Source organism: Crocodylus porosus, unplaced genomic scaffold (assembly GCF_001723895.1).
Source record: "Crocodylus porosus isolate Cpor-Errol unplaced genomic scaffold, CroPor_comp1, whole genome shotgun sequence".
NCBI lineage: Eukaryota > Metazoa > Chordata > Crocodylia > Crocodylidae > Crocodylus > Crocodylus porosus.
Window position 1 is genome coordinate 37642786 of NW_017728914.1, and position 15691 is coordinate 37658476.

The 15691-nt window shown below is 67.1% G+C and overlaps 4 protein-coding genes across 4 annotated transcripts in view; 3 read left to right on the forward strand and 1 right to left on the reverse strand.

Annotated features, from left to right (window-relative positions):
• The window catches only part of LOC109309883 (lateral signaling target protein 2 homolog), a 5654-nt gene extending 5312 nt beyond the window's left edge, over positions 1–342 (reverse strand). The window contains exon 1 of the mRNA XM_019534758.1: positions 252–342. Coding sequence (XP_019390303.1) covers positions 252–342 — 91 coding nt within the window. The remainder of the gene's footprint in view (positions 1–251) is intronic.
• Positions 343–675: 333 nt separating this feature from the next.
• FAM193B (family with sequence similarity 193 member B) lies at positions 676–5698 on the forward strand. The gene is made up of 9 exons (XM_019535341.1): positions 676–1020; positions 1216–1432; positions 1590–1799; positions 2140–2539; positions 2650–2845; positions 3256–3492; positions 3876–4818; positions 5054–5129; positions 5268–5698. Exons 1-9 carry the CDS (start codon positions 760–762, stop codon positions 5362–5364), a joined length of 2637 nt encoding a protein of 878 aa, XP_019390886.1. The 5' UTR covers positions 676–759; the 3' UTR covers positions 5365–5698.
• Positions 5699–6521: 823 nt separating this feature from the next.
• Positions 6522–12974, forward strand: DDX41 (DEAD-box helicase 41). The gene is made up of 16 exons (XM_019535342.1): positions 6522–6551; positions 6654–6897; positions 6984–7058; positions 7352–7412; positions 7938–8074; positions 8315–8387; positions 8532–8685; positions 8848–8984; positions 9213–9375; positions 9766–9897; positions 10059–10130; positions 10399–10495; positions 10773–10922; positions 11101–11172; positions 11549–11659; positions 11917–12974. The coding sequence occupies exons 1-16, from the start codon at positions 6528–6530 to the stop codon at positions 12051–12053; spliced, it is 1839 nt and encodes a 612-aa protein (XP_019390887.1). The 5' UTR covers positions 6522–6527; the 3' UTR covers positions 12054–12974.
• The window catches only part of LOC109309884 (zyxin-like), a 12437-nt gene continuing 9472 nt past the window's right edge, over positions 12727–15691 (forward strand). Inside the window, exons 1-5 of the mRNA XM_019534759.1 lie at positions 12727–12953; positions 14046–14334; positions 14549–14642; positions 14737–14909; positions 15037–15689. Of these exons, the coding sequence (XP_019390304.1) occupies positions 12742–12953; positions 14046–14334; positions 14549–14642; positions 14737–14909; positions 15037–15689 (1421 nt within the window). The 5' untranslated portion in view covers positions 12727–12741. The remainder of the gene's footprint in view (positions 12954–14045; positions 14335–14548; positions 14643–14736; positions 14910–15036; positions 15690–15691) is intronic.

Sequence of the window (15691 nt, forward strand, 5' to 3'; positions counted from 1 at the left end):
CACTGTGCGCCGGGACAGGCCTGCAGCTGCTGCCGCGACGGCCCCCGGAGGCAGCCGGTGGGGCCGGGCTGCCTGCTCCGTGCGGCGCGGGGGCCCTGGCAGCCTCCCGTGCTCGCTGCTCTGCAGCCTCCTGGTGCCGCCTGCGCTGGGCGCGATGCTGGCACGCTGGGGAGGGCCCCTTCCCCGCCGCAGCCCCCAGGGCCAGGCTTTGCCACCTGCTCCCTCCCTGTAGCCTCTGACCTCCGCTTCACCTTGAGGCGGGGAGCCGCCATCTGCTCCGCGGCCACCGCCGCTCTGGGCAGACAATGGGACCCCCCAGCAGCTGCCTGGCTCCCGCTCCATGGCCAGCAGGCTGTCCCCAGCTGCGCCAGGCCATGCAGGGGGACGCCCAGCGTGGGGCTGCGCCCTGCTCTGCTTCCCGTCGCCGTGCCTCTCCATCTGCTGAACAAAGGCCGCGGCCCAGGCTGTTGTCAGCGGGATGCACGGGGCAGGGGTTGGGGCTGGGGCTGGCAAGGGGTCTAGGCTGCCTGCCCACACCTGGGATTCCCTCCGCACCCCCTCTCCCGGCATTGTAGGCACCCCTGGGGTCACGCCTTGTGCTCGGGCACCTGCTGGCAGCTCTGCACGCGGCAGGAGGTGGGTGTTGTCAGCAGGCAGCCACGAGCTGGCTTTCGGGAAGGGGTGGGCAGGGCCGTTCAGGCCCCCGGGTCCCAAGGGTTCAGCCCTGTGCATGGCTGGGCCTGCCCCGCACGGCGAGTGATGCCACGTGTCCCTGCACAGGTGCTGCCCACCGCCAGCCAGTCAGTGCAGACGTGCTGCCTGCTCTGCCACCGGGAGCGCAAGGACTGGGGCGGCCCATCCCACAATGGGCTGGTGTCCCCGGGCGAGCGGCTGCCCCCAGATTTCGTGCCAGCCCTGGTGCAGAACCTGCTGGGGGAGATGCCTCTGTGGATCTGCCAGAGCTGCCGCAAGAGCGTGGAGGAAGAGGAGCGGCGGGCGGTGCAGGAGCAGGCACTGGCGGTAGGTGTTGGGCAGGCACTGCTGTCGGGCGGGCATTCCCCGAGGTCTGCGGGTGGCTTTGGAGCGAGGGTCCCAGCTGAGAGATGGGGCTGGGGCAGCAGCAGCCTTGGCTCAGGGTTGCGCTAGGGCACGGTGCCTGCGGGCATCCCTGTCCGGGGAGCCTGCGCAGCCCTCTCACGATGCATGTTGCCGCAGGTCTCCTTGTCGCGCACGTCCTGCAAGGCACAGTCCTGCGGTGGCGGCTCCCACTCCTCGTCCTCGTCCTCGTCCTCGTCCTCCTCGTGCCACGGGAACTCGGGGGACTGGGACCCCAGCTCTTTCTTGTCCGCCCACAAGCTCTCAGGCCTCTGGAACTCCCCACATGCCAATGGAGCTGCGCAGGGCAGCCCCGCGGGGCCCCCCACCGTGCTAGGTGAGTCCTGGCTGCTGGGGACAGGGTGTCCGGCCGTCTGCTTGCTCGGCGCTGCCCCTCCCAGCGCCCTGTGCTTCATGGGGAGCGCAGAGAGCAGCAGCTGGAGACCGCGGCCTGGCCCTGGCTGGAGCCATGTCTAGCGCTGACTCTGTTCCAGGTGAGAAGCACACGGGCCTGGCCCTGTCTGCAGAGTGCGTTAGCCAGGCCCCCACAGTGGCACCGGGGCTCAAGGCCTGTCCCTACAGCCATGCGGTCTCCCCAGCCCCCGGCAGCACTGCCCCGGGCACGCCTCTGCCTACCTCACTCGACTTCTGCAAGGTGCTGCCCAAACAGTTCAAAAGCATGTGCCGGAGACCCACCCCACCAGGTGGGTGCATGTGCTTCCCAGGGATGCTTCACCCCCCAGGGCAAAGGCCTGCCTTGGCAGGGGGCAGAGTGGCTGTAGCCGGGCCAGCAGGCTGTGCAGGACCCACCTGTGCCCTCCACAGCGCTGGGCTGCTCCGTCTCCAGTCCGAGAGCCCCTGGCCCGCCACCTCATCCATACCACTGCAGCCTAGAGTGCAGAGCTAGCTGGGGGTGGGGGGACACGACTGGCTGTGGAGGCAGAATGGGAGTGGAGTGGGGTGGGGTGGGGGTGTGTGGCCCAGGGAGCATGTATATGCACAGATGCCTCGTGCTGTGGGCTGATTCTCCCCGTTCACCCGCAGGCGAAGCCTTCCATGCCCCAGAGCACCACCGGCACTCGGACCTCACCGCTCCGCCCAACAGCCCCACCGGCCTCCCCACCCAGCCCCCTGCTCTGCCGCCTGCCAAGCAGCCGCCTGCCCACCCAGGCCCCTTCGGCCCCCTGCCACACGTCCCCCTGGGCACTGCCCCACCAGCGCCACCCTTCCCCGTGCCTGCCCCCAAGCCAGTGGCTGAGCCAGCCTCTGCAGGTCCCGTCATGCACGGCCAGGGGTCCTACAAGAGCCCGCACCTGCCCCCCGCCAACATGCCCCTTCTGAAGATGCCACCACCGCTCTCTGGCTGCTCCCACCCCTGCAACGGGCACTGCAGCGGTGCCCTGATCCCGCCGGCCACCCCCCACCCACTGCCCAGCGCCAACAGGTGAGCAAGTCCTGGACATGGGAGCAGCTCATGAGCACTTGGTTATGTGGGGAGGGAGCATGACCCCTATTGCTGCTCCCAGGGTCTCCCTCACTCACCTGCTCCCTCAGGGACTCCTCGTGCAAAGGGCACAAGTTCACAAATGGTGCCGGGTGCCACCCGCCCCAGTCGTGTGAGGCAGATGAGGGCCTGGGCGAGGACGAGGACAGCAGCTCCGAGCGCAGCTCCTGCACCTCATCTTCCACCACCCAGAAGGATGGGAAGTTCTGCGACTGCTGCTACTGCGAGTTCTTCGGCCACAATGCGGTGAGTGTGGCTGCACCCAGCCCGGCCCTGCCCGGCCTTGGGGGTGCCTGGAGGGTCATGAGCTGGGCAAACTCTGCCCTGCTGCTCGCCTGCCTGCTGGCCTGGCTTCCGCGTGCTCCTCCACCCCCACGCCCTGCCTGAAAAGGCCTGTCCGCTCCCCAACACTGCCCTGCTGCTGCACCTCCAACCCGGTGCCCCATCTCTGCTCTCTGGATCAGGGGTGTCCCAGCCCCCAACGTCTCCTCAGCTGAGCTCTGAGCAGCCCCAGTGGAGCAGAGGTCTGTGACGGCCCCGCTGACCTGGCAAACTTGCTATGCTTGTGGAGGGGCTTGGGCTGGGCTCTGTGTCCAGCTGTGCAGTGTGCGTCCCCACCCCTGCCTGGGGCTCACCACTCTGGGTTCCCCCTGCAGCCCCCAGCAGCCCCAACGAGCCGGAACTATGCAGAGATCCGGGAGAAGCTGCGCTCCCGCCTCACCAAGCGCAAGGAGGAGCTGCCACAGAAGCTGGGCCCGGGCAGTGGTGCAGGGGAGCCAGCCGTGGACCACCGTGATGTGGACGAGCTCCTGGACTACATCAACAGCACGGAGCCCAAGCCCCTGAACAGTGCTAAGGCCGCCAAGCGGGCCCGGCACAAGCAGAAGAAGAAGGTGAGGCTGGCTGGGGAGGTCCCATCTCTGGCTCTGCCCGTGCCTCATGGCGTGCTCCACCTCGCCTGGCTCTGCGGACAGGACCTGCGCTGGGCCTGGCCTGGGCACGTGCACGTGGCTGTGGCCGGCTGCCAGGGCACAGGTCTCATGCAGCCCACAATGTTGGCTCCAGTCCAGTGCAGTGACTGTAGTGCCAAGCATGAGCTGGCAGGCAGCTGTGCAGAGGCCATGAGCGCCAGGGAGAGGGAGGCCCCTGAGTGGCTCACCTGGTGCTGAGCCCTGCGCTTGCCTTGCTGTGGCCTGAGGCCAGTCCGTGTCCCCTGGGCATAGCCACCCTCTGTGCCTCTGGCCCTGACCCCGGCATTGCCTGCCCTGTGCTGCAGGAGAAGGAGAAGGCGCAGCTGGAGGCGGAGGCACAGAAGCGGGTGGAGCGCAGGCCCCTGGCTGGGCCGGAGGATGAGCTGCTGGAGTGGCCGGAGCTGGAGCTCGAGCGGGTGAACAGCTTCCTGAGCAGCCGGCTGCAGGAGATCAAGGACTCCATCCGCGCCAGCTTCAGTGTCTATGACCTCAACCTGGACGTGGACGACTTCCCCAAGAAGGCGGCCGTGCTGGAGCAGAAGGGCCTGCTTGCCCACCTCAACGGCTCTGCTGACCCACCTGACATCGGCCTCGACCTGGCGCCGCTCAGCCTGGGCCCTGTGCCGGGTCATGACCCGGGCCCCCGGTGGGGTGAGCACCCGGGCGAGGCCACTGAGAACGGTGTGGTGCGGCGCCTGAGTGCTGTGCCCAGCCTGTCCCGCATGATCTGGGTCCAGTCCCCCAAGGCGATGGACTCTGGCCAGGAGAGCGGCGGGTCTGGCCCAGAGCCCAAGGGGCCAGAGCCACTGGAGCCAGCACCTGCTGGAGGCAAGCAGAGGAAAAGCAAGCGGCAGAGCGGCCCAGGGAGGAAGGGGGATGGTACGGCAGTACTGGGGGGCCCAGCCCAGCTGGACAGCCCTGGCACGAAGGGGCAGGTGCTGGGAGCCAAGCACCCTTCGAAGCCCAGCACTGTCTCTGAGCTCCTGTGGGGCGGCAGCGTGGAGCCAGGCGAAGTCGGCAAGGGGCAGGGCTGGGGCTGGGGCGGCCCCCGGCCCGAGGAGCGGACCAGTGAGCGGAAAGGCCGGAGGGGTGAGGGCAGGGCCGAGCAGCCGGAGCCCATGCAGCTGCCCCCTGCGGCCTCCGGGGAGCGGCAGACCGCCCAGCCCCCTGCCCTGGCCAGCTCCCCCCAGCCCAAGGGCAAGAGCCGGAAGAGCAGGAACAAGGCGGACAAGGCCAACCCATCCATCGGTGAGTGTGCAGGGCCCTCCCTGCCTGCCTGGCCCATGCCTATGCCCAGCCGCAGCCCACAGGGCCAGCCCCCTGGTCTGGCAGGGGCTCAGGCTCTGCTCCCCAAGCTGTGCCCTGGGTCAGCCTGTGCATAGCAGCAGTGCCCCTGCTCCCCCATGCTGCCAGGGCTGACCCTGCCCGGGGGGGGCAGCTGTCTGGGTCCTGCCCCTGACCTAGTGCTGCTTTGCTCCTGCAGATGATGTGTTTCTGCCCAAGGATGTGGATGGGGTGGAGATGGACGAGACAGACCGAGAAGTGGAGTATTTCAAGAGGTGAGGTGGCTCGGGGCACAGGGTGCTGGAGGCAGGGGGGAGGCCTGGCTGGGGGATCAGGCCTGCACCTGGGCTCTAGTGGTTGGGGGTGGGGGCGACCCCCCGGACACCCCTTCCTCATGCTGCCCCCACCCTCAGGTTCTGTCTGGACTCGGCAAAGCAAACCCGGCAGAAGGTGGCTGTGAACTGGACCAACTTCACCCTGAAGAAAACCACTTCGAGTGCCGCTCAGTGAGGTGCGGGGGCCCCGGCCGCCCCCGCCGCCCACAGACACTCGCCTCACTGTGCCCCCCACCTCCTGGGCTTCCCTGTCACACGAATGTGGAGCCCCCAACCTGGGAATGCCAGGACTGCACCCCCCAGCCTGGCGCAGCCCCGGGTCCCCATCCTTGGCCATAGGCAGCTGCCCCCGGCCCCGCCCTGCCCTGCCCTGACCTGACCCAGCCCATAAGGGTACTGCCTCCTCCTGGCGCTCTGCGGTGCCCTGCTGGGAGCTCACTGGCCTGGCGCTGCCCCGCACCCCGCGGGGAAGGACCATGCTGGATCCAATAAAGAACTTTTTAATTTTTTATTTTATTTAAAAAAAACAAAAAACAACTTTTTTGGTTGTTTGTTCACGGCTCCCTGTGCCCCTGCCCCAACCATCAGTGCCCCGCAGGCCCCCCTGCCAGGAAAGGGGCAGCCCCTTGCAGCAGAGGCTGGCCCTGGGGTTGCCCCCCTGCTGCTGGAGCCCCTGACCGGGGGCAGTGGGACCCCCTGGCGCAGCGCCCGCTTGCCCCAGGCGGCCGGGCGGGCCTGCATCCGTGCCCCTGCTCTGGGTGCGGAGGCGGCCTGGGACCGTGGTGCATCCCCTCCTGGAGGGAGCAGGGGCCCGCGGCAGTCGGGGCACCCCCGTGCCGTGGCTGGCCCGTCCCCCAGCACCGGGAGGCAGTGCCCCTGCTGAGGGGCCGGGGCGTCGCTCCTGCCCGGCTCCCGTGGCCGCTAGCGCCGCTCGGCGGGCAGGGCCCTGGGCTGGGGCGCGCCAGGCGGCCCCGGGGTTACCGCAGGGCGCGCTGCGCTCAGCCCGGTCGGGCCCTGCCCAAGCCGCGGGGGCGGCCCGGCTTCTGCTGTTTTCTTAAACCGTTCGTTACTTTTGATACTGTGAATCTTTCTGCTGAAAGATAAAGAGCCTTTGACACCGAGCGGGCGGGTGTGTGTGCTGTGTGCGCCGTGCCCGCCCGGCGCGGGGGCTGTGCGGGGCTGCCCGGCCGCGTTTACAGCGGGGGTGGGGGGCGCCCCGGCTTCCGCCGCGTTTGTCCCTCGGCGCATCCCGTCCGCGCCGCCCGGCGTTGCTAGGACATGGGGCCCGCCCCCGCCCGCTCATTGGCTACGCGTCTTCCGCCTTGTGCCGAGACCGCTATGGAGGCTGGAAGCGAGAGGAAGGTACGCGCCGCGGTCCCGTCCCGCTCTCCCTGAGGCCTGTTCCGCGCGCGGGTCCTGTCCTGCGGGGAGGGACCGTGACCGCGACCGCGACTCTGTCCGCAGCGGTCGCGCGAGGAGCCGGCGGAGGTGTCGGGCCCGTCCGGGGAGGATGAGGACGACTACGAGCCCTACGTGCCCGTCAAGCAGCGGCGGCAGCAGATGGTAACGGGGCGCAAGGGGGCAACGGAGGAGGAACCGCGGGACAGCGGCAGCGAGCCCCGGGGCGACGAGGACGACATCCCGCTGGGCCCCCAGTCCCACGTCAGCCTGCTGGACCAGCACCAGCACCTCAAGGAGAAGGCTGAAGGTGGGCAGCCGGGCCGGGTGGGGGGCGTGGGCTGGGGGCGCCCGTGGGCTGCGGCCCCTAACCGGACCCCGCTCCCTCTCCCGCAGCCCGCAAGGAGTCTGCCAAGGAGAAGCAGCTGAAGGAGGAGGAGAAGATCCTGGAGAGCGTGGCCGAGGGCCGAGGTGGGTCTGCTCCCCTCACCCCGCGCTGCGCTGTGCTCGGGGCCGGCAGAGAGAGAGTCCCGGGAGCTGCTCGCCTGCTGCTCCCTTCCCCCGGAGCCAGGTCCCGGCTGCTCCCTAGTGAGCGCCTCCCAGCCCGGGGCCTACACGGCCCCAGAGTCTGGGCGTCCACCCCTGCACAGCAGCGCCGGCTGTGTTGGCCTCCATGTCGTGGCTGCCTTGGAGCCAAAGCGGCGCCCCGTGAGCCGCCTGCCGCAGGCCCCTTTCAGCTGAATTGCTTCTTGACTTCCTCGCAGCGCTGATGTCTGTGAAGGAGATGGCAAAGGGCATCACGTACGATGACCCCATTAAAACCAGGTGCGTTCCTGGGACCCCGGCTGCAGCGGAAGGGAAGGGGCTGCCCCATGGGCTTGTGCGCAGAGCACTGGGCTGGGCTCTGGCAGCCTCCTTGCTCTCCCACCTCTGCCGCAGGCCCGCCGGGTGATGCCTGCTCAGACTCTGAGGCCAGGCAGGACCGAGCAGGGTGTGGGCGTGGGCAAGGGGAGGTGTTTCTGCCTCGTCCCAGTAAGGAGCTGTGTCCCGTGCAGGAGGGGAAAGTAAAAGGCTGCCCCTTCCCCACTGCGCCCTGACACCGTGTTGCAGGGCAGGCGAGAGCTGCAACCAGCCAAGAGACGAGAAGGGGAGAGCAGGGAGTCGAGGGCACAGTGCAGGACCTAGACTTGGCCGTGGGCTCCCCCATCACTGGCTTACACGAGGGGAAGGTTCCTTGTGGGTTGTGGGGGCTGTTTTGGCTTAGGGCCACACTGAGCCTGGTGCCCTTAGGGACAAGGGGGAACACTGAGCGGGTCTGCTCCGGGCTGACCCCCTCTGTGTCCTGGTCAGTTGGCGGGCGCCGCGCCACATCTTGGGCATGTCGGAGGCACGGCACGAGCGTGTGCGCAGGAAGTTTCACATCCTGGTGGAGGGCGAGGGCATCCCACCACCCATCAAGAGCTTCAAGGAGATGAAGTTCCCTGCAGGTGATGTGGGGGGAGGGGGTGTTGCTGGACGGGGGGCACAAGTGTGCGGAGGAGTGCAGACCAATGCAGAGCTCCCTTAGCCAGGTTGCAGGTCATGAGAGCGTGGCTTCATGCCCCCAGTCCTCTGTCTGCTGGCTGGGGGCCTGGGTGGATGCGTGTTGCTAGCCCAAGGTGGCGCGGGGTCCGGTGGAGGGGCCGCAGTGCCATGGTGCTGATCCCTCCCTGCCATCATGTGCACAGCCATCCTGCGGGGCCTGAAGAAGAAGGGGATCCAGCAGCCGACACCCATCCAGATCCAGGGCATCCCCACCATGTGAGTGCTTGGCCCAGCTGCAGTGCTGCTTCGTTCCCTGCCTAGTGTTGTGGGTGGGGTGGCTGACTGCTGGCAGCACCCTGGCTAGGTGGCTGGCAGGGTACCCTCAGCCCTAGGCTGACCCTGCCCTTGCGTCTCCGGCAGCCTCTCCGGCAGGGACATGATTGGCATTGCATTCACTGGCTCCGGGAAGACCCTGGTGTTCACCCTCCCAGTTATTATGTTCTGCTTGGAGCAGGAGAAGAGGTTGCCATTCTCCAAGAGGGAGGGGCCCTACGGGCTCATCATCTGCCCCTCGGTGAGCACACATGCCCCCAGTGGGGGGTCATGATGAAGGGATGTGGGCACCAGCGCACGAGAACTGTCAGGATGGGGCAGCTTGGGGTGGGGCTGGGGAGGCAGGTGTTAGTGCCAGCCAGCTGGGAGCCGTGTCTTTGGGGTGACAGACTGTTCTCTGCAGCGGGAGCTGGCCCGGCAGACCCATGGCATCCTGGAGTACTACTGCCGCCTGCTGCAGGAGGACGGGCTGCCCCCGCTGCGCTGCGCCCTCTGCATTGGGGGCATGTCTGTCAAGGAACAAATGGAGACCATCAAGCAGTAAGTCTCATTTGCCAGCCAGTCAAGGCAGCACTGCCAGAGCTCTTGCTCTGCTCCCCAGCCTGGCACCAAGGGACAAGCTTGCACGCAGCAGCCAGCTATCTCAGGCCTGCCTGGGGGGTTGCTTCAAGCCTGGGGGAGGGCTCTGAGCCTGAGCTCGCAGGATGGGCACACGGGAGGCCACGCAGCACAGCTACTTTGTGCCCTGGGCTTGTTTTCTGCCTGCAGTGGCGTTCACATGATGGTGGCCACGCCCGGGCGCCTCATGGATCTGCTGCAGAAGAAGATGGTGAGCCTGGACATCTGCCGCTACCTGGCGCTGGATGAGGCTGACCGCATGATCGACATGGGCTTTGAGGGAGATATCCGCACCATCTTCTCCTACTTCAAGGTACTAGTGGGGAAGCCAGTGAGCATGGGCTCCTGCCCCTGGGGCCTGCTGCCAGCAGAATGCCCTCCCATGCTGGGCAGTGGGTACTGCCCAGTTTCAGGCCGCCACCTGGCTGTCTGAGGGGATGGTGGTGCTATGGCTGGATTTCTTGTTGCCTGGGCAGACTCCTGCTGGCTACCACTGGCTAGCAGCTCAGGCGTCTCAGCCCTAGGGCTCTGCCCTGTGCTGGGCCTGTGATTCCATGTGGCTTCCATGGTTGCCAGGCTTCCCACTTGCCACACCTGGCTTCTGGCCCACGGGGCACAGCTACTGGGCATGGCTGCTGCCAAAGTAGGCGTATGGGGCTTGCGGAGTAACATTGGGTCACGTTCACCTGCCTGGCTCTCGCAGGGCCAGCGGCAGACCCTCCTCTTCAGCGCCACCATGCCCAAGAAGATCCAGAACTTTGCCAAGAGTGCCCTGGTGAAGCCCATCACCATCAACGTGGGGCGAGCAGGAGCAGCCAGCCTGGATGTCGTGCAGGTGAGGGCCTGGAGGACCCCCAGTGTCTACATGGGGAGGGGAGACACACAAGCAGGCTCCTGGGGTCTGAGTGTCCCCAGCCTTTCCCTGCTGAGGGCTCAGGGCACAGCAGCTGGGTCGCATGTGCTCTGCTCTGACTTTTGCCACATGCTCATGCACAGGAGGTAGAGTATGTGAAGGAGGAGGCCAAGATGGTGTATCTGCTCGAGTGCCTGCAGAAAACCCCACCGCCCGTGAGTTCCATGCTGCAGCTGTTTGGGGCTTGGGAAGCCTGTGGGTGATGGGGCCCAGCCCAGATGGGAGCTGCTTGGGCTGACATGAGAGAGGCTTCTGATACTGTCACTGCTGTCGGCCCCTGGGCTGGGGCAGGAGGGCCCACGAGCCTGCACCTGTGAACTGTCTCTCCAGGACCCAGTGGGGGTTGGGGAAGGAGGGCAGCACTGTTACCTGGCCAGCTAGGTAGGCTGGGCCTGCAGCCCCTGACACCAGCTCCTGCGGCAGGTGCTGATCTTTGCGGAGAAGAAGGCGGATGTCGACGCGATCCATGAGTACCTGCTGCTCAAGGGTGTGGAGGCTGTAGCCATACACGGAGGGAAAGGTCAGCATAAGCAGTGGGGGGATGTCTGCCATGTGCACCCGTGGGGGCCACGTGCAGTCTGCAGAGTGCTTCCCTGTGCAGTGGGAGCTGCCCACATGCCCTTGCAGGGCACGTGCTGGGCTCACCACAAGGGCAAGCCCTGTGCAGACAGTTGGGCTCAACTCCTGTGTCTGAGCTATGGGTTGCACCAGGTCCCCCAGCCAGCATCAGTGCAGGGGGTGGGGGTGTTGTGCTAGCAGGGTATGGTCCCTACTAACTGCTGGCGCTGGCCCCACAGACCAAGAAGAGCGGACGAAAGCCATTGAGGCCTTCCGGGACGGAAAGAAGGATGTCCTGGTGGCCACGGACGTGGCCTCCAAAGGCCTGGATTTCCCAGCTATCCAGCACGTCATCAACTACGACATGCCAGAGGAGATCGAGAACTATGGTGGGCAGGCATTCTGGGCCTTCCTGTGGGCCCTGCAGGGGGTGGGCAGCTTGCTGTGGGCACTGTGATGGGACACTTGGTGCTAGGCTTGACTCCCAGGTGGCAGGAGCTGGGTGGGGGTCCATGTTCAGGCTCCTGCTTTGGTCCCCTGGCCCTGACCACACTTGTCTTCCCACAGTGCACCGCATCGGGCGTACAGGCCGCTCAGGGAACACGGGCATTGCCACCACCTTCATCAACAAAGCCTGCGGTGAGCGTGTGGGGGGCGGTCTGCTGGGCTGGGGCACACTGAGCTGGGCAAGGTGTCCTCCGTTTGCCCTGTGGGCATTGCCAAGCTAGTGATGAGGTAGCACCAGGTGGGTACTGGTAGAGCCATGAGGAGCCCAGTGGCTCAGGTGGTGTTGGCCTGGGGTCAGGGTGGGGAGGGTATCGAGGGTGCTCCTCTTCTGTGGTCGAACGGCCCTGTGCCCCACACCATGACGTTGCACTATAGGGGGGCATTCTGCCATCTTTCCCCTCTGAGGCCCAGCTCTGCCCTATAGCCTTGTGCTCAGTGTGGCCTGCGCTACAGGCTCCTTCTGGCATCTGTGCCTGGAGCCTGTGCTGAGCTGCCCCTCTGCCCCCAGACGAGTCAGTGCTCATGGACCTGAAGGCACTGCTGCTGGAGGCCAAGCAGAAGGTACCACCTGTGCTCCAGGTGCTGCACTGCGGGGATGAGACCATGCTGGACATTGGAGGTGAGAGGCTGGGGGCGGCAGCACTTCTGCTGCTGTTCTGGCCCTAGAAAGGGCTGGGTCCTGTCCAGGGAAGGGGGCTCTGAGGTAGGGGAGGGCGAGAGCAGCTGCAGGTAGCCTGAGCCATGCGCTCTGGCAGTGGCTGCACTTCTGGGACTGATAGTCTCCAAGAGCTGTGGGGGCTCCCCCATCCCGGGCAGTGCCCCTGCCCCTGCCCCTGCCCCTGCCCAAGCTCACTCTGATCCTTCCTCCTGTTGCAGGGGAGAGGGGCTGTGCCTTCTGCGGGGGGCTGGGCCATCGCATCACAGACTGCCCCAAGCTGGAAGCCATGCAAACCAAGCAAGTCAGCAACATCGGCCGCAAAGATTACCTGGCCCACAGCTCCATGGACTTCTAGGGCTGCCTGCCAGGCACCAGCCCCTGCCCAGATGTTGTGAAGGGGTGGGGTGAGGGGAAGGTGGCTGCTCCCTGGGCACGTGCCAGTCGCAACAGGAAGGCCACGTTAGCCCCAGGCTGTGGGGCGGCTGGTCCCTGCATATCAGGCAGCCGCACTGTGTCCTGCTCCAGGCCCCTGGTGCATGCCACCCATTCGCTGCTGCTCCAGAGGGGGGCTGCGGTTCTGGCGCTGGGAGGAAGTGCTGTGACATGTGGCAGTGGCCTCTTACATCAGCCCTACTGTTGACACGCTGAGATTGAGCAAGTGGGAGCCTCCGGGTCTGGTGCACAGCACCACCCAGGGCTCTGTCTGCTAGGATGCCTGTGGCCCTGCCAGGACTTCCCCAGTGTAGGGGATGCTCAGCATCTTCCTGGGGCTGCTGGGCTGGGCAGGAAGGGGCAGTCCTAGCCGTCAGCCCCACCCCATTGCCCTGAATTGGGGCTGAGAGAGCCTGCCTTGGGCAGACTTGCAGCCCCGCCTGCCCGTTCTGCCCCACTGCTCTGCTCTGGCGGGGGCAGAGCCAGCTCCACGCCCCACACACCAGAAAGGGGAAGTGGAGGCAGAGGGGGAAGTCTGTCACTGCGCTCCTGCAGCAGCAGCAGCCTCAGCTCCTGTGGCCAACGGCTACACAACCCAGGCAGCTCAGGCCATGGAGGGGCCTGTGAAGGATGGGATCCTTTATGTCCAGCACTTCAAATTTGGAAAGGTAACGGGCTGGGTACAGGATCAGGGCTGGGCCCCAGGCCTTGCTGGCCAGGGGGAGGGGCATGTGGTCTCAGCCCCACGGCACTGTGCAGCTGTGACCAGCAGTCCTAGTGCTCCTGATGCTGCTCTGGGTGCTGCCTGCAGCAGGCGCAAAGGGCAATAAAAGCTTTTACAGAGCACAACATGGTGTGTGTGTGAGGGGGGGAAGGTGTGGAAGCCCCTTGTCCTCCCTGGGGCTGAGCCCCCCTGCTCCGACATTGTCCCAGGGTGCGCAGGGACCAGTGGTTGCCAGCAGCCCAAGTGGGATGGGGATGGGGACGGAGACGAGCCCAGTTCCCTCACAGGGCTTGGGTTTGCAGCCAACTACCCCACAAGTGCTGATACCCTGCAGCCACAGTCAGGCTCTGACCCTCGCAGCTGCAGCTGGGGGCTTTCAAGGCAGAGCCTCGATTGCCCCCTGTCCTGGAGGTGCCAGGTCCCCCAGCAGCCTGCCCAGCCCAGCCTGGGTGACCTTGCCAGGCACCAGGGAGATGCTTCCTGCAAGCTGCAGCCCTGTCCCTCAGGTTGGCAAGGGGTCCGGCCTGGGCCGGGTGCAGCCCTGTTGGCCCAGTGACAGGCCGGGAGCACAGTGCCCATCTGGGCAGCCTCCATATCCCAGCACAGGCTGAGCGGAGCGGGAAGGTGCAGCCCCCACATGGGGCAATTGGTGCAGCTGGGCTGGGGGTGCTTCTGGGCCTGGCTGCCCCCTCTCCTCAGCCACCACGTGGGGGCTGCGAGGGGAGGCTGCAGCTGCCCCTGTGCCCTCACCTCGTGACCCGCTGGCTGCTGCAGAGCTTCCCCTGGGAGGAAGGGGTGGGTGGTGCTGGTGGGGCCTGGCCCATGTGTCAGGTGCAGGGCTGCTGTCTGCTGTGAGTGCAAACGGCCCCAAAAGGCCTGATTTGCATAGGGCCTACACTGGAACAGCCAGGCTGCCCCACCTGCCGGGCCCCCAGGGGCAGCACGAGGCTGGCCGCAGCCCCCCAGCCTGGGTGCCTGGGCTTTGTTCTAGGAGCTGCTGGGCCCAGAGGAAGGGCATGAGACGCCCGAGGGCTGAGCCTGTGGCCTCAGGGCAGGCACAGGTTCCAGCTTGAGCGGGTGCTGCAGGGGCAGGGTGCCTTTCCCTGCCTGGCGGTGGCTCCAAGCAGCATCCTACCAGCTCCATCCCTGGCCCGAGGGTGCTGAGCCCTGCCCATCTACCCACCCCCAGAGGTCCTGGAAGAAGGTGCGGGTGCAGCTGTTTGCGGCTGGCCCGTCAGGTGTGGCCCGCATGGAGCAGTTCACGGTGCGGGACAGTTCAGGGCCTGAGAAGGCATCGCTGCGGCGGGGCGAACGCCGGGTGCTCCGGCTGGCCGACTGCGTGTCCGTGGGGCCTGCTGGCACTGAGGGCTGCCCCCGTGGCACAGCCGCCTTCTGCCTCCGCACCCTAGACAAGAGCCACGTGCTGGCAGCCGAGCAGCCCGACGAGTGGGTGGCGCAGCTCTGCCAACTGGCCTTCCAGGTACAGCGGGCCCTGGCTGGGGGGCGTGGGCAGCTGCATCCAGCACCATGGAGCCATGTGGGAGGCTCAGGTGGTGCTACAGCCCCTCTGCTTCTGCCCCAGCCCCTGGAGGTCCCACTGTCAGGTCCCTGGACCTGCCCGAGCTCCATGTCCCCGTCCCGTGCTCCCCAGGGGCTGGCCCCAGCAGGGGACGTGGCTCATCTCTGCTTTTCAGGGCACAAAGGAGATGGCTCCAGGCAGCAACAGGGCCTCGCCCAGCTCTGGCCTCCACATGGAGGAGAACACGATCTACTCGTCCTGGCATGCGCGTAGGTGCAGGGGGCCCTGCCCTGGTGAGGCGGTGGACGTGCCTTACAGCTGGGGGGGGCTGCCATGTCAATGCGGGCTCCGTTCCTCCGACAGCAAACGAGTTCCCAGTGCTGCTGCTCCGGACAGAGGCCTCCACCCGCTGCGGCCTGAGTGGGCGCTACCTGCTGGCCGTGCTGCCCGAGCGCCTGGTGTTGAAGGAGCTGCAGACACGGCAGCCGCTGTTCGCCTGGCCCTACCCCTTCCTGCGCAAGTTCGGCCAGGACCAGGTACCGGCAGGGCCCCGCAAGCCTGGCACCCCGCCGCATCAGGGGACGGAGGTCCTGCGCCCCAGGCAGCGCTGGGCCAGTCCTGGGGCCCTGGCCTTCCCCACCCCTTACCCCCGTGTGCCCACAGGCCGTGCTGTCCTTTGAGGCTGGCCGCCGCTGCGACTCCGGTGAGGGCGTCTTCACTCTCAGCACGGGCCACGCTGCCGAGATCTGTAGTCTCATATCCGCTGCCATCGCCCGCCAGAGGAGCCAGGAGCCTTGGCAGCACCTCGCCAGCGGCCCCGAGGGAGCACCACCAGTGTCCTGGACCCTAGAGGACGGAGGGGCCACGCCGCCCACCTGGCTCCAGCCCGAGCACCCTCCCCCCCAGCCCTGCTCGCGGGAGCCAGGGGCTCCAGACAGGGCGGACCGCACCTTCCCCATCATCTATGCCTCCATTGCCCGGGGGCCGCAGCCCCCGCCTGCTGCCGTCCAGCCGGAGCCGGAGCCGGGGGCCTGGGGGCCGCAGCCCTCCGAGCACCTGTACGAGAACGTGTGCGGCCTGGACCAGGCGCCCCCGAGCTGGCACCGGAGCTGCCGGGAGCCGCCCGAGGGCAGCAGCGGCCCCGCTGCGCCCATCTACGACAACAGCTGCATGCTGGCCCCGGGCCGGAGCGGCGCCCCCAGCCCCCCGGACCCCGGCCCCGCGCTCCAGCCCCGGTACCAGCGGCTGCAAGACGCGGAGGGGCCCGACAGCGCGGGCCCCGGCCCGGCCCCGGCCAGCAGCAGCCTCCGCCGGAGGC